At 49.8% G+C, this 23,638-nt stretch overlaps 1 protein-coding gene across 15 annotated transcripts in view; it reads left to right on the top strand.

Annotated features, from left to right (window-relative positions):
* The window catches only part of B3GAT1 (beta-1,3-glucuronyltransferase 1), a 46,229-nt gene that overhangs the window by 19,842 nt on the left and 2,749 nt on the right, over positions 1–23,638 (top strand). For 4 of the 15 annotated variants that reach the window (XM_048968264.1, XM_048968262.1, XM_048968278.1 and 1 more), the window contains exons 2-6: positions 12,244–12,356; positions 15,100–15,185; positions 15,269–15,608; positions 17,995–18,291; positions 23,190–23,307. In XM_048968264.1, the coding sequence (XP_048824221.1) occupies positions 12,244–12,356; positions 15,100–15,185; positions 15,269–15,608; positions 17,995–18,291; positions 23,190–23,276 (923 nt within the window). In that variant the 3' untranslated portion in view covers positions 23,277–23,307. Of the gene's footprint in view, positions 1–1,527; positions 1,617–1,653; positions 1,911–2,007; positions 2,096–12,243; positions 12,374–12,511; positions 12,659–15,099; positions 15,609–17,994; positions 18,292–23,189; positions 23,308–23,638 lie in introns of those variants that run through there. The other 11 variants (XM_048968270.1, XM_048968267.1, XM_048968269.1 and 8 more) reach the window with 10 other exon arrangements.

Here is a 23,638-nt window from a genome sequence, read left to right as displayed (position 1 = left end):
TGACAGCAGAATAAATAGGAAATGCTCAAGATCCCCTTCCTGCCTGGATCAGAGCTGTTTTCGTCTAGACAGGAGACAAGCTAACCTTTAGTGCAAGGCTTCCTGCGCTGTTCTGCAGCAGCAGGTGATATGTCAGCACTCAAAGGGTGTGTGGTTGCATCGGTCACTGCTGGCCCAGCTCCAGTCTGTACACTGCCTGCAGTGCTATTTATTGTTAGCTCCCCAGACGTGGTTTGCTGTGTGCATCTGAAGCGTGGTGTTTAGGTAGGCAGAGGAAATGGTTGTTGGTGGAAGGGGAGCTTGATGCTGACAAGAAAAGGTGAATGTGACCGTATTGAGAGTCTCCTGGCAGAGATATGGGAGTCCAGAAGAAATTCTGAGTGGACCAATCTTTAGAAATGCATACAAGCCCCCAGCTCTGATGCTTCCACGAGGAAGTGATTTATGGCTTTGCATCGTGACTGAAAACTCTCTCCATCCAGCTCAGGGCTGTTGTGAAGGTGTGTGTGCACTGTGGAGCCCACTGAAGGCAGATGTCTGTTGGGCCCTGCGTTCCTTCTGTGACATCTCCTGGAGACTGGTTATCCTCTCTGAAACAACAGCTGGTACGCAGCTCTCACAGTGAGGGAAGCCGAGCTCAGACTCTCTCCTTTCATTCCTGCCTGGTGCAATCCTGACTGGTAGGTTGGGTTGTCAGAGGAAATTGCTCTTCTGCTCTGTCTGGGAGCTCTGTCAAAGCCCAGTAGGTCAGGAACTGAGAGCTGTGGCACAAAGAATGGTGACTGCAGAAAGGTGGGAATCCCTTTGCTTACTGATGTCTGCTTGCATAGATTCAGCTGTGAAGTGACATGGGCAGTGGGAATTCGTCTGAAGCTGCATGTCCACAGCCTCAGCACCAAATCTGCAGCCAGCCTGCTCTCTGGCCTCATGAGCAGTGTGAGTGGGGTGAATGGGGACAGAACCCCAGTTTTACCAGTGCTGCAGCTTGCTGTGGTCAAGGAGAATGAGACACGCTTTGCTTTGTGACAGCGGGCAGGCATGTCTCAGCTGCTTTCCTAAATGCCCTGGCACAGTTTGCCAGATTTGGCACCTGAAAGAGAAGGAAGGTTAATTCAGAAGAAAGACCTCCACTCTGCCTGTTTTTTTTTCCCCCCATTCTCTCCCCTCTCCTCCAGCAGCTTCCATACAGCTGGATTGAGACCAAAAGCGAAAGGATGGATGCTGAGGCTCTGCTCTGGATTTCATGAATGGATGAATGTAGAGAGGCAAGTGGGGATTTTGAGGGGATTTGGAAGCCTGCTCCAGGATTTGTCTGGCAAGCAGAGCATTTATAATACTTCCAGCATTACGATAACATAATGTCAGCATGATTCAGGTCCCACTCCTGTTCTTGGCAAATAGGAAGCCCAACTCCTATCACCACCAGGAGGAGAAGGATCCCATTTCTGACAGGTTGTAGTTTTAAATAACCCTACTCTTGTCTCCCATTGGTGTTCCAAAACAAGAGCTGAGGTGCTTCTGTGTGCTGCTGTGGACGAGTGGGTCTGGCTGCAGATGCATACGAGAGAGGAGCAGAGCTGCATGAGCGCTGCTGCCATGGAGCAGAGGAACACAAAGTGAGAGAGGAGAGGGTGCCTGGGCCAACTCCCACCTACCCTGGGCTGCTCCATAAATACCAGCGGGGCGCTGAGGCGTTCTGGCTGCACTCCTCGCTTTGTTTTTCCATCTGCTTAGCAGCTTCTAAAGCTAAAGAAGAAATGTGTACTGACACATTTCTGTAATGCAGGTGGGCCTGCAAGGGCCAGGGCTGTGCTGATCGGAGTCTGCAAAGGAAAGTACTTGCTGGAGACCCACTACCAGTGAAGAGCAAAAGGCAGCAAGCGCTGGGGAATGGCACTGCTCTGAGCAGAGTAGGTGATCTGTGATTATTCCATCTGAATTCCATAGACTGTGGCGTGGAGGGTAAATTTGGAGCTGTGCTGAGACACAGCTGGCCTTGCAGTGCTTCTGGGTCATGCTCTGCCATCCCTCCTTCCCTGTAGGGATGCAGCTGCAAGCCCAAAGGAAAGGCTGGAGTTTGTGGAGTGTACAGGAGGTGAGTGAAGCTTGCTGTGCCATTAACGAGGTACATTAACCAGATGATGAGGGAGCAGCCTGACAGGGCTGTTAACTCTTGTCCTTTGCTGTAGCAAAGCTGTAAAACCCTCCAAAGGTATCAAAACAGGAGAGCAGCGCTGTGCTGTTCCCTGTTGAGCCCAGGATGAGAAAAGAGCAGTTTTGCAGGAGGGATTTAGCTAGAGTCTGGATGTGGTATCTGGAACCCACTTTGGCACGCAAATAAGCTGGTAATTCTTCTAAATAATGCACCTTTTATTGCTGAGGGGCAGATAGAGGAGGGGGCTGTGTCTCTGAAGGAGGCAGCAGGATACATGGGGTCAGCTGCAGTCCTGCAGGCTCCTGCCGGACCCGGGGAGCTGTAGGTTCTTCGGGAGGCAGCTGCTGTGCTCAGATTAGCAAGATGCTTTGAGATAGTCCTTCATGCAGTGGTACTGAGAGCAGCCTCTTCCTTGAGACACAGCTTTCACCTTTCCAGTGGCGTGTTTTGCTTCTAATTTGGGAGACAGAAGTGAAATCTGGCACAGGCTTGCCATCCTTAAAAGGCTGCCAGCCAGTTTATGGCACTCTCTGCCTGTATGCTCCCCACAGCCTCAGTGAGACACAGGAATTGCTCACCCTTCCCATCTTTAGCTCTTGCAGTAGCTGCAGGAATGCAATAATCCCCTGGGGGAGCCTGACTTTGGCTGTGTGACACAGGCTTGTAGGGATATTCAAAGGTTTATTCGCATGGGCTCTGATCCACTTGTATGAATGGCAGCTGGTTATGGAGATTAGAGCTACAGAAGTCACTATTAATGAATAATTTTCCCCACTGTCTTCCTTATAATAATGGTGTGTCCACAAGTCGTGACTTTAATGCATTCATTTTCAGTGAGTGTGCAGCTCCTGGAATGCCCTTCTGTAGGATTTGGAAGTACTTGTTCCTCTCCATTGGCTTCTTCTTCATTCCAGGCATGATTTTTATCAGGCAAGAGTTGCAAGAACAAAAATTTGGTGCTGTCTCCCAGCTACTGCCCTGCTCCCTGCTTGGAGAATTCAACAGCTGTAAAACTGGTGGTGGCAAAGAATTTGTTACGATCCTCTGAAGCTCTCACCCCGCACATGCACCTCCTTTCTTCCTTCAATTTATCTTTTAATGATGCTGCCAGCATTATTTCTCATCTCTGTCTCGTGCGCTGTGTGCTCTGCCTGGCAGTCCCTTTTGTCTCACCCAGGCATCTTGAACCATACTGCTCTAATGGGGAGAGACTCAGGCTGCTGAAGTTAATAGCTTATCCTGCAGCCTGCGTCATTCCTGTTACAGAGCAGCTGTGGATGATGCAGCCCTTGGTCTGTGGGGGGAAAGGGGCTGTGGTGGAGTGATGATCCCATTCAGCCTGGGATCAGCCCAAGCACTGGCTGTGTGTGGTGCTGAGCCCTCCTGCATGCAGTCAACACTGATTTCTCCCTCTCTGTCTCAACCACTGTTACAGCTCTAGCTCATTTTCAACTGAGCCAAGGAGTTTAGTAAGTTTGCCTTATTCTTGAAGATTAGTCATCTATAACGATGACATTTGCAAGATTGACAGTTCCAATCAAATGTCAAGGGCTGCACTCGTGCTTCAAGACATTTGTTTAATTTTTAATAAAAAGAAAAGTAAAATCAACCTAATTAAGTGTTGCATGTTGAGATACAGTGTAGGAAAGTGCAGATGTGGCCCAAGTTGCTTGAAGAAGCTTCCAGGATGCCACAGCCTGGGTTGGGCAGGCCTGGAGGGAGCATCGTGTGGTTCTGTGCTGTGCTTGCTAGTACTTCTGCCTCTGCTCTGCCCTTGGGCGTGGGATGGCCTGCCCCTCTGTCCCTGTGCTTGGTGACGGTTGTAATAATAACGATGTAATTTGCCTGGTTGATTTGCATGCAACATAATTACCACATGATTACAATATTCTTAGAGCAGCCATTACAAAACCCTCTGGTTTCTCCCTAAGGGCTTATCTCACTCCTCACCTTGCACGTGTGGCCCTGCAAGGCAGTCTGTCTGTCCATCCCTGTCTGCAGATCTCTATACATCACGTTACACCCATGTGCTTTTAACCATTTGCATGTTTGAGATCCTTGATTTGAGACAGTCTCTGGTTCATGGGGAGTGTTTCCCTGTGTCCTGGCTGTTCTGGGGACAGGTTGGTGTCTGTCTGAGAGGGTCAGGCTTGTGCAGGGGATGGAGATGCTCTTGTACATGGCAGGGCTGGCAAGTGGATTGGGGCAGCAGCAGAGGCACTCATGAGGATCAGTCTTCCATAGGAGTTGCTGCTTCGCTCTGCTTTGACTTGTGCTGAGAAACCATTGGCTTAATTCTGTCTCAGCTTTTATTTCTCATTCTGCATTTCTCATTCAAATGGAGAAGATCTGTGCTGGGTTTGGCCTTTGGGGTGATTCTAAAACTAGCAGAAATGACCTTCCCTGGACATGCACATCAGCCCATCAGATCGGTGAGAGCTGTGCTTTGCCAGCACCTCCAGCATCAGAGTTTGTGCCATTTCCCTATTTAGCCTGTGAGCTACTTGAGCCTTGCCATTCTTGTCCAAAAGTAGGCAGCTTATTTTCATCTCACCCCTACAGCAAGCTGCAGTGCAGGTGAGCCAAAATCACTCAGCCACAGGGAAGCCAGTGTCAGATCTGGGCTTGGATTGGAAGCTGGACAAACTGTGGATTTAGCCTTTGCCTTCTGCACTCAGAGTCAAACCGAGAGCCAAATCCTACCTCCTTGGGCAGTGCTGGAATGGCTGTGGGCTGATTGGATTGACACACAGGTTTGTTTTGCTGGTAGACACAAAGAAATCCTTTCCTTCCAAATGCCTCTCAGCTGACAGATGGGTCACGTTACCCTGACAGCTCCAAGCATGCCGGTTCCCAGGCAAGCAAAGCTTCAGTGCTTGCTCTGGAGAGAAGAGATAGGGGAAGAAGGAAGAGTGCATCATGGAAGAAGCCCTGTGCACTTGCTTTTGGCTGGCACCATGGGGTGAGGGGACCTTCTTGGATCTCAACAGTAACCAGAAATTGAAGGGAGGTAGTTTTAAAATGACCTTCCTGTTTCCAAGGAGAATATTGTGTAGGTTTGTGGCTGCACAAATGGGCTGCAGAACGGCAAGCAACGATTGATTGTGTTGCAAGCTGCTGAATTATAGTTGGGCATTTGCTTGATCATCCCAGGTCCCTCCCCACCCCCTTTCCCTACTGTAGCCTGAAAGAATCGATGTTAATCCCTCAGTCCCATTAGTGACTTTTGCAGAGGTCACAGGCTGGCGGTCTCTGCGTGCTGTTTAACCCCCCCAGCACTGAGCAGGGCTTAGGATTTGAGCCTCATCTCTTTAAAGAAGCTGTCTAATGGGGATGGGAGCTGGGGAATTTGCTTTGCTTTCTACAGTTTGGGGCCGACTTCTAAGCAGAGAGCTGCATTTTTGCAAAATCTGTCCCTCAAAGCCACAGGAGTGAGAAGCTGCAGGAAATGTCGTTGAACGGTCCTGTCCCTCCAAGCACTGCTGCTGGGGTAGGAATGTGTTTGTACTGCACTGAGGCAGGCTTTGGTGCTGGAGGGTTTGTCACTGAGCTACGGAGGACTCTGGAGCAGGGTGCAGCAGCCTGGAAGCTCAGCTCGTTTGTTGCAAGCAGGCGGTGTGCAAGAAGGCAGGAATTTACATGTGGATGTGTAGCACAGAAGCTCTTCGGTTTGAATTACCTGCATGGCTGCTCTTAGTGCCTCTAAAATGCAAAGCAACCAGTGCCAGGCTCCGGCAGCTCCTCACACGCAGTGCACGTTGGAAGTGGCTCAATGGGGTGGGAGTGCAGATGTGCTCATGGACAAAGCACCTTTAAGATACTTGGTGTTTGCTGCTGAAAAAAGAAGAAAAATGATGGAAATGTAAGCCCTTCTCAATACATTTCAGAGCGTGTGGTGGTGGCTTGCTGCAGTTGGAGAGAACCAGCATGCTCACCAGCTTCCCAAGTCTTCCTTTTCTCCCCTCTTTAGCACACTAGAATCAGGTTATTAATATCTCTTTCACAATAAAGCAGGATTATTTTGGGGGGAGGTGGATGGAAGAACTCGCTCATTAAAAGAAAAAGCTGGCAGCCCTGAAGTCACATCCTAGGTGTGGACTTGGTGACGCTAATGGAGGGCTCCAATGTGTCCCCAAGCTGGAAAGTTTGGTGTCAGAGTGGTGTGAGAGGTGACAGGGCCACGTCCAGGGCTGGAATTGAGATCTTACTGCAGGGCCAGCTGGGAGCTACTGTTAGGGCATGTGGCTTGCTGGGCATAGCTCTTAGTGTTTGATGGGCACATCTGTTGGAGGAAGTTTCCAGCATATCTCAGCCACTCTGCACAGCCAGATTCCCACATCCTGAATTTTGGCAGTACAGAAAGATCTGGGGGTGCTGGTCAGCTGAGCCTTACTTGTTATTCTGACAGATGTTCTGGTCATTTCATCACCCAGCTATGTTATGCATGTTCAGCTTGTTAGGTTTCTTTGGGCAGAGGGAGAATGGCAAGCCCCCAGGGAGCACAGTGTTAGCCTGGCATCTTTGGCTAAATGATTCCGTCTTCAGCTCCTGTGAAATCTGCTGAATGGGAAAAGAGGAACCTGTCTATCACAGCCTGACACCTCTGGTTCATTGCTATCAACCCCTTTGGACAAAGCATATGCAAAGCCTCTTATGGAGCTTTGGAAATTAGACCAATCATGTTGAAATTGGGTCATCCTTTGTTAATGTCACTTCTAAAAATCCATGGAAGTCAGCGGTGCGCAAAATATTCAGTGTCATGCAGACCATGGAGATGGAAATAGAGTCCAGAGATACGTCTGACAACACTGACGTGGCCTTAGCTGAGCAAAGGGCTATTTTGAGGCATTGCTGTGTCACCAGCTTGAGAAGACTTCATGGAGAAGGACAGCAGGGCTGATGTTGGAGCTCCTTCCTCAGCACACGTTCAGCATTCACCCACAGCAACCTCAGAAAAAGCTGAACGACTTTTCATGGGTGTCGTCAGCATTTCCCCAAGATAACAACTCCCAGTTGTCGTTCTATTTTGGAAGTGGGCTGTAAGTCAAACGGCTTTTCATCTCGAGAGGAGGAGAGATGCTTTATGAAAACAGTGTGTGAAATGATCAAGGAGGAACGGATGCTGGAAGAGCTTTCTAATCCAAGGCTTGACTCAACCCACAGCTTTCCAGGCTGGAGCAGCCCCGATCCACCAGCACATCCCTTGGGAGCAGCTGGAGCAGACCTCCTGCTGGCCAGGGCCTGGCTGCTGAGGTTCCCAAGGACCCAAACTTCCCACTGCCAAGTGTGTGACATGTTTTTTGATGGTGCCTTGCTGAGAGCAAGCAGATTGCAAAGCCCGTGTTCAGCTCTCTTCAATAGCATTGCAATAAAGCGATACCTGCAGCTGCTGTGCTGATTGCTTTTCTGTACAGAAAAGAAAACACATTTAGGACAATGCGTTAAACCTCTTAAGGACTTAGAAGGTCTATTTTGCTGTTGGAAGCAGCAAGATGTGAGGATGTTTGCTGTCAATGTGAGAGCAGTGCCATCGCATCTCCTGTCCTGCTCCCAGCCCTGCCTATCTCTGCAGCTATCTGTCAAGGCAGAGCAGTGTGGAAGGGGTTAATTGGAGAGGAGAAAGTTTCTGATGCTTGTTAAAATTTGGCTTAAGCTCTGAGACCAAACGGTGTATGTCTTCCAAACTGGGTGGGTGGCTCATCCTAATTCTGGATATGCAGTTTATTCATATACACAACTAATCCCTTTTTGAATCCTGTTAAGTTCTTGTTCTCCTTAGTATCCTGTGGCAATAAGTTACAGAAACTAATTGTGCTTGTGTTGAGCTCCCTTGATCCACTTTCCTCATGCTTGCTTTCAGTTCTAAGTGTTGTTCAGAGGAGCTCAGTTTCAGGTTTTTTCTTGGCTGTATTCTTTTTGGTGAGACAGTTTGTGTTCTCATTGCAACCAGGGGCTCAGGGCTGGAGGGTCTCATCTGGACTCCAATGGCTGGATGTGGTTCTGCCTTTACTGGCAGAGGGGCAGTGGAAATCAGAAACATTTCTGGTGCATTTTCACTCCCTCTCTTGGTTTGCAATTGAGGCCCTTCTGCCCAGAAAGCTGGGAAGAGCTGAGGGTGGAGTCAGCAGCCCCCTATATCAAAGAATAAGTAATTGTGTGCTCAGTTCTAGCGATGCTCTACTTAATAACTAAACCATAATTAGCTTTGTAGTTTTGTTACTATACTTATAATAGCCCCCATTAAAGTTATGGGGTTTTTAGGCAGTTATGGCTTACAGGGTAATTAACGAGCAAGAGGCTTTATTGCTACCTTTATTTTCAGCCAGTGCTTTGCAAGGGTTCTCTGCCAAACAGCAGCTCCTGCTCAGGACCCTGTGGGGCTGCCCATGGGCAGGGTAAGGCATCCCCTGGGCCCAGAAGTGGAGCTTGGTGCTCCTGGCTGCTCATGGAGGATGTTTGTTTGGGTGGCTTGGAGCTTTTGGTGTTGTTCCATCTAGGCAGCATTTCTATTCTGGTGAGTGATGTGTGTGCACACAAGCTCAGTGAAACCCATTCTTCAGTTGAACGTGCTCCAAATCGCTTCTGTTCAATAGGAGGAAGCCGAGGAGCAATGATGTGGGGCTGAGCAGCCCTACAGAAAGAGAGAAGGGGAAAGTGATGCAAAACCCAACTGCAGAGCAAGCCAACGTTCCCTATGGCAAGTGTCAGAGCTGACGCCAATTAGCCAGGTTTAAAAAAAGAAACCATCCACGTTTAATAAGCCAACCCGTTACTAACGCATGGCTCTGGGATTTATTAAAGCTTTTTTATTAGATGAATGCCCTTCTGATATCACCATGCCTTGCCACCATTGCCCTCTGCCGGAGGACGAGGAGTCTCTCCCACCACGTGAGCCTTTGTCAGATCCTTCTCCAGCAAGTACAGGTTTCCAACCTGTGCGAAACACCTTTGGTTTAGGAATGTTTTAACTCCAGGATTGCTTACAGTTGAGCTGGTGGTTTGTCTATTTTGCTTTGGTTTTCAATATTTTCTCTTTTCATATAGCCAAATGGAGCGTGTTCTTTTTAATTAATTCACATTTAAATATGTTCCCCCTCCTTTTCCTGGAGGAGATAGCAGAAGCCTACAGTGAAAACTGGAGACAAGCCAGGTTTTGTTCTGAACCTTTCAATGGGAAAAAGAGAGTGGTATTAGGAGGGGAACGGATGCCTGGATGAGAAGCATTGTTTTCCCCACAAACAACAGCAAACATCCTGGGGCAGCCTTGGCAGTAAGGGGCTGTCAGGCTGCAGGGTGAGCCCTCTGCTTTGAACTGCCAAGCTGTGACTTTCCTCAGCAGCAGCATGAAATCAGAGGCGACCATCTATTTCCTCACTGGTGTTGTTTGGAGGAGAAAATGGATTTCACCTCTTGCAGCCTTAAGGTGTGATGGAGGGAGGGAGCGTGGTGGTGTCACCGAGGCCCTGGCAGTGTTAGCTGCTGTGAGCTGCAGGCCCAGGAGAATTCTGACTGTGTCCTTCAGTCAGTTTTCTTGGGGTCATCAATAAAACATCGCTTTGTGAATTCATGCTGAGCACCTGGAGTGCTGTGCGTGCTGGGGGGGTGCAGAAATGTGGGTGGCAGCTGCAGGTGGGATGCATTCCCATGGCAGAGCACTGACCCTTGGAGCCTGAGCAAGGCTGGGAGCAAAGCTGTGCTGGCACTGGAGCACCAAGTGACAGATGTGTGACCAGGGAGCTGCTAAGTGCTCTGTGGCAAATTAAAAGGAACTGTTGCAGCAGAGACCGATGGACAAATGGTTGGAGCCTGCTGGCTTTCCTCTGTTGTATGCATAGAAATCAGAGCACTGCCCCAGCCTAATAGTGCACGTTCTCCATCACACGAAGCCCAGAATTGGACTGTGCTGTGGGAAGATGTGGATAATTTGGGACTGGATTAGCAGGAGGCAGGGAAAGGTGAAAGTACTGACTTTGGGGGAAGCTTCCCTTGGCAAATGGGCATTTGGTGCGTGCTGGCCCATGCAGGCACCTCTTTGCAGGGTCACTGTCTGATACCTGCTGTGTTCTCAGAGATGTGCTGCAAGGTGCTTTTCAGAGCCACCCTTCTGTGCCCTATCAGTTGCTCAGAGGGTGTTTCTGGCTTTAGCAGGGAAATCAGAGGATACCATTGCTCGGTGCCTTCTGTTCGGGCACTATCAGAACGGCAGGATGAGGCCAGATGCTCTTTCCTGAGGGCACCATGTGCCTTGGCAGTGTGAGGCAGGTGGGATCTCTCTTGCTTTAGTAGTTGGAAGGGGATGGAGCAGAAGGCTGATGTCTGCTGGAACAATTCCTCCTTCTCCCTGCTTTATTTTGTCTGGACGAGGCTGATTTCTCCACTTCTGAAAAAATTAAGGACAAACCCACGTTGCCAGGAGATGCTTCCTGGAAAGCCTGCAGGCTGCCCAGCTGCACAGCACTTATCTTGGGGCTCAGAAAGTCTCCTTGCCATTGATTCCCCAAACCAGGCTGTAGGAAGCCCCATTCCCAGTAGAAGGGACATGTTTGGTGGCTGGTTTGGGGTTTTGTTGTTGTTTCCTGGCACAGGTTTTGGTGTGGGTATAGATCTGTCCCCAGAGAGAGCCCTCCTGGAACTGGCTGGGAATTTTTAGTTGTGTGTGTAGGTTTTGTATAGGTTAAAGTAAAGGAGTCTCCAAAACATTTGTTGAGGATTTGCATGTGCATTCGAAGGACAAAGGCCTATCTGTGTTTTCCCCACCCCTTGTTTTCCCTGGCAAACGAACACCTCTGTGATTAAACTGCTTATCTGGAAGAGTCAGAATCCATCCAGGGACTTGAATACCACTTGCTTGTACTTTAAAGGGACAGCCCATCCATTCCTGGAGCCATTATACTTCAAGTCTTCCCTTGGGCTTGGTGCCAGAGACTCACTGTGCAGCCCAATAGTCAAGGCTCAGACAAGGGAGATTCAGATCAATCTGAGCAGGGCTAAATTGTAGATTTGAGCCCGGATCTCTCCATGACTGCCCAGTGCAACTGAGAAAAAGCAAGCTCCAGAAAAAGCTGTCAGGAAAAACATCCGCAAAGCAGCATCTGTATGCATCACATCCATAACCTGGGCTTGAGGAGCTCCCCTGTGATTTAAGGAGGGAATCTGATGGTTTCTAGGGCACTGCAGGGAAAGAGAAAAGCCAGGGAGCTTGTGGCTATGAGGGTGAGAGATTAGAGCTTTTGCCCAGCATGGAGGCCTCCAGCCTTTGTCTGCAGTAATCTTTGGGCTCTCCTGAGTCTGCAATGCAGCCCTGGAAGCAGCAGGCTAATGTGTTCCCCCACCAGGGAACAGTGGTACTAAACTGCTATCCATGTTTGCAAACTGTCCGCCGTGTGTATCCCTGCTAAGTGATGTACTTCTCTTGCCAAGATACTGGGATAAAATACAGTCTGCTTAAATCTTGTATGTGCTTGTATTGAATCAAACTAAGCTATTGTGGCAGTTTAATATACTCTACTTGCAACACCTCCAAGATGGAAGAAACAAACCTGAACAGGCCATTGGAAGCCTGAGTTAAAATTGGCTGCATCAGAGGTGCCAGTGGGATGGTCAGAGCTGAGGGATTACAGAGACAGGCAGCATGTGGGGCTGCTGGCTTTGCTGCAGCCATATCCCTATGAGCACAAGCACAGCCTTCCCTCCAGTTGTCCCATGGAGGGTTGGGGCTGCTGGTCAGAGCACTTACTGCTGCGTCAGGCAAGTGGTGCAGCTGGTGTGGCTTCTGCTTCCTCCCAGGCCTGTGCTTAGTGAGCTGTGGGACAATGGCTTGGAGGTGAAGGGCCCTTCTGGGCATGGATCAGAAGTGATATTGAGCAAGTGCTGCTCGGCTGATGCGGTGGGCTTGCTCAGTGAGTAGAAGGGGAAAGAAAAAGGAGCCCTGAGCACCCAGGAGGCATCCATCTCTCCTGGAGGGGCTGGACGTGTTTCTGTCGCTCGCTGCCCTGGTTTAGTTTGCTTTTCTCAGGGAGGATTGGCGAGCTTTCTGGAGCAGTTCCCTGGTACTTTTCTCTGCCTGATATCTCTGCTTTGTGTTGCAGGTTTGCTGCCAGATGGGTGCCTGAGGTTCCTGCTGGAGGGCCCAACAGCATCCCATAGAAGCGCTCTCCTGGTCCCAGCAGCTGAGGCCCCTCCAAACCTGCTTCTGCAATGGGTGGGTTGTAAGCACTGGTAAGACCTACGAGTCGTGTCGCCTTCGCTGCTCTCTCCCTCTCTCGCGTTCTCTTTCTCTGTCCCTGTTCCTTCCTGCCCATTTATTTCTGTTCTCCATTTGCTCTGCTGTTCTGTCTCTGGGGTTTTCACTGTTAGGTAATGAGGAGCTGTGGGTCCAGTCAGTCTTGGAGATGCCGAAGAGACGAGACATCCTGGCTATCGTGCTGATAGTTCTGCCCTGGACGCTACTAATCACCGTCTGGCACCAGAGCACCATTGCTCCACTGCTTGCAGTGCACAAGGGTGAGAGAAATCAAACCGGCCCATGCCAAGTCTGCATCACTCCCTCGTCCTCATCTCTCTCATTTCATTTCTCCATGGCAGCCATTCCCATCTCAGCTCCTGGTCCATGCTCATGCAGAAGCTTCCCCACTTCTGCTGCAGGAACGGCCCTGTGCTTTCCAGGGGTCTTTGGAGACATCAACCTCCAAGCCACAGGGTATGCTCCTTACTCTTGGAGAGCTCTTCCCCACCTATATCCAGATTCAGTGGAACAGAGCACAGAAGGAAAGTACTTTTGTTTTATTTCCCAATGATCTCTCTTTTTTTTTTTTTTAAGGGAGGAGTCTTTCTTCTTGGCTGTTCCTTTCTCTGGGCATCCTTCTGGGGAAGAAGGCCAGCTCATTTTCTGTCTCTAGGACCTTGCTCTGGGAGATTTTCTACCCTTTTCATTTTAACGTTCACTCCCATCCTCAGCAGTTTCTTATTCTTTTGCTGAGCAGTCTTTTGCTGAGCCATTGGAATTGTCAGAAGCTCAGAGTCCATCCTGAAAAGTTTTACCTTTTCCTGGAGGACTTGGACCCCCACAAGGCTCAGGACAGCACTTAAGAGAAAGGAGACTGATCCTCTCCAAAAGGTGAACAGTATTTCACAGGATGTGAGATCTCTATTGGGCTCCAAAATGGGATTTAGAAAAATATCCTGTCTGTATGGTGATTTGAATTGGTGGCCCTAAAAACTAGGACCAGTTTGTTGGTGAATGGTTGTGGACATTGAAGTCACAGCACAGAGACAGCCATGCTGTGACCTGGTCCTGAACTTGCTGGTGCCCTTGGTAAGATGCTTCCTCTGAGAGTGCTTCTATGAGCGCTCAGTGGAAAATGAGTGGTGAAAGAGACCGACCTGAAGCTCTTGGGAGAAATTGTTATGTGCTTGTAATGCATTTCTGAGATCCTTTGGTAGCAGGTACTGAAAATGAGATGTATGCATCTATATGCTAGTGGGGACACAGTGACAGTGGATAAATGTGCCAGGATTTACAGTGGAGGGTTTGATCTGGGAGGGTTTGCAAACTATCTCTTCTTCAGGCTCCATGCTGGCTAATTACTTTATGCCCATATCCAGTGCATTTTGCAGTTTTGTTTTTGAATTGATTCTGGTGCTCTGTGCTGTCAGAGAGCTGTGTTATGTGATGCAGATGTGCTTCACCCTCTATAGGGCCTGATCCCCACTTGTGCAGGACATTTTGGTCCACAAACACGCACCCTCCCTCCTTCAAAGCTGCCGAGTACAAATCCCTCATTCATTTCAGGGCTGTATCAAAGGCTGTGCTGCTATATGTGTAACGTGCTGTGAAAAACACACAGGTAGTACCCTGCTGGGTCAGATCTGATGGCAGTCTATTCCTGTTCTTTCTCATCTGAAGTCCCCAGCAGCAGCTGGCTTTGCAGAATCTGGGGCTGTAAGAATCAGGCGCCCACTAGAAAGCAGCTGGCGTACCTCAGAGTGGTGGTGCCCCTTTATCTCTCTCAGTTCCTAACTGTGGATGCTGGTGTTCCTGCTGCTCTGCAGTAGTGTGAACGTGTGAAAGTTGCAGGCTGGAAAAGTGACAAATGCATGATTTTTTTTCTATTTATTTATTTATTTTAACCTTGAGTTGACTGTGGCCAAGTCTTGCTTTGCAAGGGTTTTAGTAGTTTGGGTTGGTTTATGCTCTAGAGACTCTGTTTGCTGTACAGAGCTGCTTTATTGTTCAGATCCACTATACTGAATGGGCTGTCATGTTCAGAAACTGGTAGGGCTTTGTTGAGAAGTCAGTCAGAGGCAGGTAAAGCCTCGGCAGGAAAAAGCCTACAATGAGGGGCTGTATTTCTGCTCTGTGTTTCTAGATTTGAAGAGTGCCTTGCTCTTGCTTCCCTGTGCCACATCCCAGGCCTGTCAGGAAGCAGCAGGGTATGCAGTGTCCTGGCCAGCAATGCTGCTGGGAGCTTCAGGTGATACAGGGACTCCGTGTGTTCCACAGCTCCAGCCCAGTTTGATTCCCCACTTCCTAGTCCCAGTGCAATGAGTTCTGCCCTGCTGAGCGTGGTGCCAAGAGCGCTGGAGCTCTTTGGGAACAACAGATCATCAGTCCCTGTTGCTAATTTCATTATCTAGATCTAATTGCTCTACAAGTCTGTCTCCTCTGGGCACTCAGCTGCACCGCTGTCCTGGGCTCTCAGGCTCTGATGGATGCAGCTTTTCTAGCAGCAGGAACTTTGTTTCTCACGGGTGTTTGTCCCTGATTCCTTTATTAATTTGTGTACTTATTTATTCAAGCCTCCTTTTGAGCTTGTTTCCTTTCCTCTCAGGCTGTGAGGGTGACCTCCTGCTATCAGCACACAGCCTGCTGGCTCATCTGGGGGGACGGGGGGTGTCGGAGGACTGAGTCCATGCGGTTTTTCTTCTCTCGTACCCTTGCTCAGATGATGGTGGTGACTCCCGGCGTGATCTCGCTGCAGGCTTGGACTCCAAGGAATACTGCTTGTCGGACCGGGACATTGTGGAGGTGGTGAGGACAGAATATGTTTATACTCGCCCACCCCCGTGGTCAGACACCCTTCCCACTATCCACGTCATTACACCCACCTACAGCCGGCCCGTGCAGAAAGCAGAGCTGACGCGCCTGGCCAACACCCTGCTGCATGTGCCAAACCTGCACTGGATCCTGGTGGAGGATTCCCAGAGGCGCACACCCCTCATCACCCGGCTGCTACGGGACACGGGGCTCAACTACACCCACCTCAACGTGGAGACCCCTCGCAACTACAAGCTGCGGGGAGACATGAGGGACCCCCGCATCCCCCGGGGGACCATGCAGAGGAACCTTGCCCTGAGGTGGCTGAGAGAGACCTTTAACAAAAACAACAGCCAGCCCGGGATTGTTTACTTTGCTGATGATGACAACACCTACAGCCTGGAGCTCTTTGAGGAGGTAAGACCCTGCTGGAGGAGCCCCAGCCAGCTGATCTCAGTATGTGGGCTGCGAAAGCTGCTGCATACATCCTCTCCCGTGCTCTGGATCAGTCCTATGTGCAGTGATCCCACTGCAGCTGTCCTGGATGTTTCTGGGAAGGGGATCTTTAAGGTCCCATCCAAGTGAAGCCAATGTATGTTTCTGTGATTCATCTGGGGCTTGGTGACATGACTGCAGTGTTTGTGCTGGTGTCAAAAGCAATGCAAATTAATGGGGATCCCAGCATAGCTTATGGCACGTGGTCAGGAGGCACGCATCCATGCTCCAGTCACCGGAGTCATTGGCAGCATTGAAAGAGATCTTGTTGGCCTTGCTCACACACTCCCAGCTTCTGCAGTTGGGGCTTTTAGCTGTGCTGCTTTCCTGAGAGAGCAGGAATAAAGCTTTTCTCTTGGTACCATAAACCCAAGCTAAACACTTCCATGAGGAGGAGGAGTGGTCATCACAAAGCAGGAGCTAGCTGGTGGGATCTGAGCAAGAAGAACATGTAGGTAGTTTTAATTTATTATCAAGAGAGCTGATAAATAGCTGCTTATGCTTTGGAGAGACCTGTTAGGGTTGGAACATCATCTGCTGTCCTTTGTGCTTGGGCAGGCATACGTGCCCAGCAAGGGAACCCCCAGATCCCACCCTGGAGGAGGTTCCAGACTGATCTGCTGTCATCTGTTGCCTTCTCTGCCATCCCTACATACTGCACTTGGCTGTCTGTTCATCCCTGTTTCTTCTTGTTTGAGGAGTCCCTGGGGTATCTGCTCCTTGCTTGCTGTTTGCGTTTGTTTGCTCTCATCCCAGCATGTTCAGTGGTTAAACTCTGTAGCTGTCAAGAACCCAACGCCTGCTCTGCACAGCAGAGAACTCTGCCGTTGCAGAGTGGTGCCAGCACAGCACTCGCAGGATGTCTGGTTCAGAGATGTTCTGTGCACTTGTCACTGGATTGCCATGCTTACAAGGAACATTTGACATCGCCTGCTTCATATCCTGGAAACATGGAGCCCTTTATGCTGCCTGGAGAGGGCTTTGGAGGGAGATGTGTACCTCACCTCTCAGGAAAGAGCTGTTCCCATAGTCTCTGAGGCTGAGATCCTGCAGCATGGAACAAAAAAAGTAGGATTCCCCCCTCCTCCAGTGGTTGCCAGTTCCTATACCAGGGATCTCCTGTTTATTCACTCCATACATGCCCCTTTCTCTTCCCTGATGGCTCTCACTTCAGCTTGGATAGCCACAGAATATACGCACTTTTAAAGCTGAAAGCAAACTCAAGCTGAATGTCTTTCTTCCACTTTCCTCCTTTGAGGCTGGTGCTGGCAGCATCTTCAGAGAGACTCTGCATTAATAAAGCAGAAAGGGTTCCTTCATTCACCCGTGTGCTTTGCTGAGAGAGCCTTCTCCTCTCTGATACAGAGCTGCAGTTAAGGTTACATGGAGCCAACAGAACGTGCTGTGAAATGCAGAAGACACGCATTATTGTTCCCTGTGGACAGGCACTGCTGTTAGCGTGTGTATAATGCAGAAGGGCAAGTGCCAGAGCTCTTCTGGTCTCGTTTGCAGTAATTAGCAGTGATGAGATTAGCTCTGGGAGATCCCTGATCTAAGAGCCTGGGCTGAGAGCAGAGCGTGAGGCTGAGGCTGCCAGAGAGCAGGACCAGCCATTGGGAGTGCAGGCAGACGGGTGTTCTGATCATCTGCACTGGCAGGCACACACACTGAAGTGTCCCCTGACAGCTCCTATCTATTTCTAGTGACCCCTTTGGGAGCAGAGGCATTTAATGTCCTTCTGGGTAGCAGGGCCAGCTGCAACGCCCTGTCCTGTGTGCTCCTCCCAACCCTGCTCTCGTGAGCTCCCCCTAACCACACTTTTAGCTTTCCTGTGTCTCATAGCTTGAGACTGCAGCTTTCAGAGAAAATACCTTTCTTCCAAGATACATTGCTCCCGGATTCCTTGGACAACATGCTTTTCCCCTGGCTGTCCTGACTTGCCCTACCATCCATGCAGAGAACTGATGTCCCACAGCTCTGAAGGCCTTTTGACCAAAAAAAAAATCACTTAAACCTCAGTTGCTTGCAGCTTTGTTCCTAGCAGCTGAGCTCACGCTTGGTCCCATGGCTGTGAGCCCCTTCCCAAAACACCACGTTTCTGCAGCCCCAGGATGCACATCCTTTTACAGGTGAGCGATGCACAAAGCTCCGTTGCTCCAAGTCACAGCGGTGCCTGGGAGCATCACCCAGGCTCCCAGCCCCACGTGTCTCCTGCAGGACACTGGGAAGGTGAAGGTGTTTTGCTGGAGGTGTGTTTCCCCTCCTTCAGCACACCCCCACCGTGCCCTTCTCTCTCCTTTGCCTCCAGATGCGCAGCACCAGAAAGGTGTCGGTGTGGCCAGTAGCCTTTGTCGGTGGCTTGCGCTACGAATCCCCCAAAGTGAACGCAGCAGGGAAGGTCTACGGCTGGAAAACTGTGTTTGACCCCCATCGGCCCTTTGCTATAGACATGGCAGGGTTTGCTGTGAACCTCAGACTGATCCTCCAGCGATCTCAGGCGTACTTCAAACTGCGAGGAGTGAAGGGAGGCTACCAGGAGAGCAGCCTGCTGCGGGAGCTGGTCACCCTGAACGACCTTGAGCCGAAAGCTGCCAATTGCACTAAGGTATGGTCTCTTCTTCATACATGGGATGTGAGGACCTGGTGAGAGGGCATGCCAATGGTTCTTGCCCTAAAGACTCTCCAGTCCAATATGAGAGGCAGCAGATGGATATCTATGTGGGATGACGGGAGTGTGCGAGATGCAATGAGACAATGCTGGTTAGCGTGACAGGCATCAATCAGAGCACATCAGCAACAGAGGAGCTGTCAAGTGCTCTGAAAGCTTTGTGAGCGGGTGGCAGGCACTGGAGGGACTTTATCTGGGATCAGAGACTCCTGTGTAGTGCTCACGCTTCTGTCTGTAGAAGGCAGCCACCCAACCTCCATTGTGCAATTATCCCAGGAGCCCTTTTCTTTTTTTACAAATGAGCTGTTGCTGCAGATAGAAACAGTGTTGGGCCATCTATTCCAAGTCCTCATCCACTTCAGAGCTGAAAGCTTTTCCTGCAAAAAGCTCTGGCCTTGCCCTGCAATTAGGTCTTTCTGCCTCTTTCCCCCCCTTACTGCCCTGCTAGCAAATGCTGGCTGGAAATTAGTGTGCTTTCAGCAGATCAAGGGAGATGTCCAGGTTGCTTTTAGGCTGCAAAGAAGAGTTGGGGCATTGAGAGGAAAGGAAGGAAGGAAAAGGCTGGAGGTAAGAAATGGTGCTGTCAGACAGGCTGCCGTGCCAGTGTTGCACGCAGAGCTGCAGGTCAGAGCTGGAGGGGAAGCAGCAATTGCTGCCCAGGATTTGAGGCAGACTGTATTTCTTTTTCTGGCACGGCTGTAGGGATCTTACAAGGGTCCTTGTTGAGGACTGAATGCTGTCTGTTCCTGGCAAACTCTGAGTGCAGCTTTGCAGTTTGGGCTTTGCCTTTCTGCTGTTAGCCATTGCCAGCAGCCTCCATTTTCGAATTGCTGTTTTGTTCACCCTTCTGATGAGGAGGAGAGTCCGAACAAGCAGCAGAGGAGGACAAGAGGTGGCTGTGCTCTGGGGTCCCCAGCATGAGCGTACAGACTCTCAATGGGCCAGTGTGCTCCTAGCAAGTGTCTGCTCACAGCTGTAAAGCTCTGCAGTCAGATTTACATTACAGATTATGATGTGCTCAGGTACCATCGTTAAGAAGGGATCAGAGAACTGTGTAACAGACATCTGCTCTCCAGAAGGGCTGCCCTTGCTGCATAGTGCCGTAATGTTCAGCTGCCTTCAGCCCACAGATGCTCAGTCCTGCAAAAACCTTACGCTTTGATTGAAGATTCTGTTTGTCTTCTTAGTTTGATATCCACCAAAAATGAAGAAGAAAATGAAAGAAGTCAAAGTGAATTGCCCAGGCTGGTTAGCAGTAGGGTTGTGAGGGAACGTGGCTTTACAAGCGTGCTGTATGTTTCTGTGTCCTGCTGCTTCTGCGTTTCCCCCACAGCACACAAAGCTCTCTTCAATCCGTTGACACATTACATCTGACAGGATCAAGGTCTAAAAGATCTCGTGTTCCCATAAGGTTGATGTAACTGGGACATATTCTGCTCCCTGTTTCCTATGAGTGCCTGAGGAAATGAGCTGCAGCGCTCAACCAGAGCCCTTAAAGGACAGAGACCTTGTCAGCGGCCTCAGCTATTCAAACAGCATGAGAGCACAGACCACAAAATACAAGGGCACTGCAAATGATGTGCTGCTTGTTCCAACTGCCCATGCAGCTCCTTGTTTCCCCAGATGGATGCAGTCGTATAGTTCTCTGGGTGAGGCAAGCTTTTGTGCTCTCAGGGGATTTTGGTAGCTAAAAGCAGCCATTCCTCCACTCTCCTTCCCTCCTGGCTGAGTGTGATGTGGGATTAAAGCTGTGGGCTCACAGCCTGGCATTTAGGTGAATGTTGCTGAAGGGAACTGGCTGGCAGCCGTGTGCTGGGCAGGGATTGCTGAGCGGCAGCGTGTGTGTGGGCAGTGTGAAATGCCACCATGGGAATGGCACTGCTGTCACACACACAGGCTGAGAACAGGCAGCAGAGAGTGCAGAGTGTCCCTGCAGTGCCTGCACCCCAACCAATCCTTTAGGTCTGGGAACCAGCTCTGAAGGAGGGATAAATCCTTTTGCATCAGAGGAGAGCAAGCCTGGCCCTGCAGCAGCCAAGGAATTACGCAGCAAAAGGGACCAGGGCTGGCTGCTTCATGACATCACAGCTGTAAAACAGCTAAAGATGACTGCTAATGGACAGGAGGGAGAGAAAAACTCAGCCTAAGGCAAGAAAGCTTGTAAAGGAGTGCTTTGCTTCCTCCTGATCTTACCCTGTGGTGCTGCAGAGTAGGCAGGGAGTTGGCTTTGTGAGCTCTTTGTGTTCCTTCCCTTTCAGGGGCTGAGCAGCGGGGTATGGATAGAGCAGATCTGCCCTTCTTTTGCTTAGATTTCTCCTGAAATTGGGCTGCTGGGTTGGTGTGGTTTGCAGTGAGCAGTCAGTACCCTGGCTGCTGTGTGACAGCGCTTTGTTGGTAAAGCTTCACACACAGTGCCTGAGCTGGTGATTTTTAGGGGACGTGCAGAACCTGGAGGGCTCTTTCTGCCTGGTTGAGCCCTGATGAGTCTCCAGAACTGCTGTGCCAATTCCATCCCCATGTAGCAAAGCTGAAAGCTGTCTGAGCCATCTGAGCAGTTTGGGTTTTGCAGCACCCTGACTGCTCCAGGACCTTCGGACCGTGTGGTGGCTGTGGTAACTCAGATTGGACCACCAGAACCCTCTTCTGTGTTCTTGAGCTCTGCCTGTAACACCTATCACCTTCAGGTGGTAGAACTGCATAGCTGGCAATTACTGTTTCAAGTGGCAGGTATTGCTGCCTTCTATGGAGGGCTTTTGGTACTGCAAATCCCGTGACCCCCTTCCTACTACAGGCTGACTTGCCTGCTTAATTTCCTGTTGGAAGACAATGAAAAAGCTTGCAATGGCAATGAAGCCTTATAGTCTTAGACCTGTTCCAAGCCTCGTGATTCTGGATGACAAGGCTGTCAATGACTGATGTGTGTTGCAGTAGTGAGGATTTGTAAAGGGAATGCAGGTGACCTGCAGGAACCACTGCCCAGGGGAGATCAGGCACTCAGACCTCCCCTTTTCTCCCATGCAAACTGCACGTTTGCACAAACCAAAGCTGCTCTGAGACATCAAACCAATGCTGCTTGTGGAAAGCATCAAGCTGAGAGCAAAAGCAGGTGTTGCTGTGTAAAATGGTGCTCTCCCTCCCATATTAAAGAGCGCTGTGTGAGAAACGGTAGAAGCTGCTGCATTGAGCTGCAAACTCTGAGAATCAGTCAGTTGTGGTCAGTTAATTCCACATAACTGCCTTTTTGGCACTCGGATTTAACAATGTCAAAGCGGGATGCAATTGAAAAGAAAAGCTATTAATCTGTATTTGTGCCTTGGTGCCTGGAGCTGTGGGAGCCTGAGCCCTGTTGCTGGCGGTGTTTGTATGGGAGCAGCTTTTCCCTGCTCCTGCTGGAAAGCAGAACTGCCCACCAGCTTGCTTTCCAGCACCTGCACTGCATTAAGGCTTGGCTATTCTATTTGTTGGACGAGGAGCTCGTAGCTGATGCTGACGTTGCCTGGAGAGCTGCTTGGCGAGACCTGTTTGCTTTTCATTAGGAAGTAAATCAGTAATTGCAGCAGTGTAAAAGCAGTGGCTTCTTGGGAAGGTGGGGGGCTCCTGTTTAACCAGAAGGGCTTGAGGAGTGCTTTGTTCACCCTTTAGAAGCAGAGCACGGCCTCGTTTTTCAGAAAAGCAGGGAGTGGGTACAAGGCTGTTTGCAGATATTTGGATTGAATGCACTGAGCATTGTCATGGCAACAAGAGGGAGACCCCTGTGAGGAGGAACCATCACTGAGCAGGTGAGAGGGAGCAGGAAGCCGCATCTCTGAAGGGACAAAACTGCTGCCAGCAGTACAGCTTGTAGTGCTGAGCACTGAGCAGAATTGAGTCTGGTGAGGGGAGAGCGTTTCCAGAGCTTGGAGCATGGCATGGCTGAGAGGAACTATTGAGCTATACTAACTCCCTCACCACAGATGTCAGGCAACCTCTTCCATTTGTTTTTTTGTTTTGGTTTTTTTTTCAGTTCTTTTTTGCAGGTGTTGATTTACATTGAGCTTTACTGCTCAGATTTTAGTAGAACTTACATCCCCATGTGCTTCAGTGCTGGTTTCAGTAGGTTGGAGAGGGGCCCTGAAAGTGATGCAATGCATTGTACCTGGTCTGGAATAGCAGGAGCAGCACTGGGGCTGGCATTTTGGAGGAGATGTGCATGGGGAGCCCTGAGCATGTGGGAGCGATGGGGTATTCTGTACCAAGCTGATGGCTCTGGTACCTCTGAGAGCAGAGGTGGCAACAGACAACCAGAGCAGCAGTAAGGACTTCTCCCATCAGTGGCACTTCATCACCTCTTCAGGGTCATGAAAGAATTTAAAAAGAAGTAGTGTAATGAGGTTAGCAAGCAGTCACAATGTGAGCCAATGTGGCAAGAGATGGCTTTTCCATTCTGCACCCAGCAAACTGCTCCATGCTGCCCAAGGGTGGGCTAACGCTATAAGCAAGAACCAGAGTCAGGATCCTGACTGTGGGAGACGTGCATCTGATCCTCTGGCGATGAGGGAACGGCCTTACATCATTGGCAGGACTGATGAGCCTTTGGAGGAAGATTGTTGATAACCACATGGAAGGAGCAGGTTAATGTCCCAAGACAGTACACTATAAGATAGGTAATTTCTGTGCACTGTGCATTCTGGGTAGCAGCAGGCCAACCTAAATGAAGTTTTATGCAAAGCTCCTTGCAGCTGTGAATGCACCATTAGGCCCCAGGGTAGATGGTTAAATTGCACTATTGATTTAATGTGCAAGAATGTTTGTTAGTGCAGTGAAGGGATGCAGCTAATGACTTCTGGTTTCTTCAGATTTTAGTCTGGCATACGAGGACAGAAAAGCCTGTGCTGGTGAATGAGGGGAAGAAAGGATTCACAGATCCCAATGTGGAAATCTGAGCGTGCACAGCTGAGTGGAGACCAACACCAGGTGAGAGCTCATGTTCTGGAACTGCAAGGAGAAGCAGCAAGGGAGGAAAATACCAAACAGTGACAGAACACAAACTACACACAGTCAGTGACAATAAGGGAAGGTGTAGGTTAAACCCCAAATGGGGCATTATGTATCTATTTACCTAAGGTCAGCATATAGTGTCTCTGGATACCAGTGCTGGAGGAGAAAGGAGAGGAGGAAAAAGCAAACATGCATGCTGGTGGCTGACTTCTCCTTTGTTTGTTCGTGCCCTGGCTTCTCACCTTTAATTACCTGAGCATTCTGGTGCATTTAAATCGTCTGTATCTCCAGAGTGCACCCTGCAGTT

This window comes from Lagopus muta, chromosome 22, assembly GCF_023343835.1.
Source record: "Lagopus muta isolate bLagMut1 chromosome 22, bLagMut1 primary, whole genome shotgun sequence".
In the NCBI taxonomy this organism is placed as follows: Eukaryota; Metazoa; Chordata; class Aves; order Galliformes; family Phasianidae; genus Lagopus; species Lagopus muta.
This window is presented reverse-complemented; position numbering and strand designations above follow the sequence as displayed.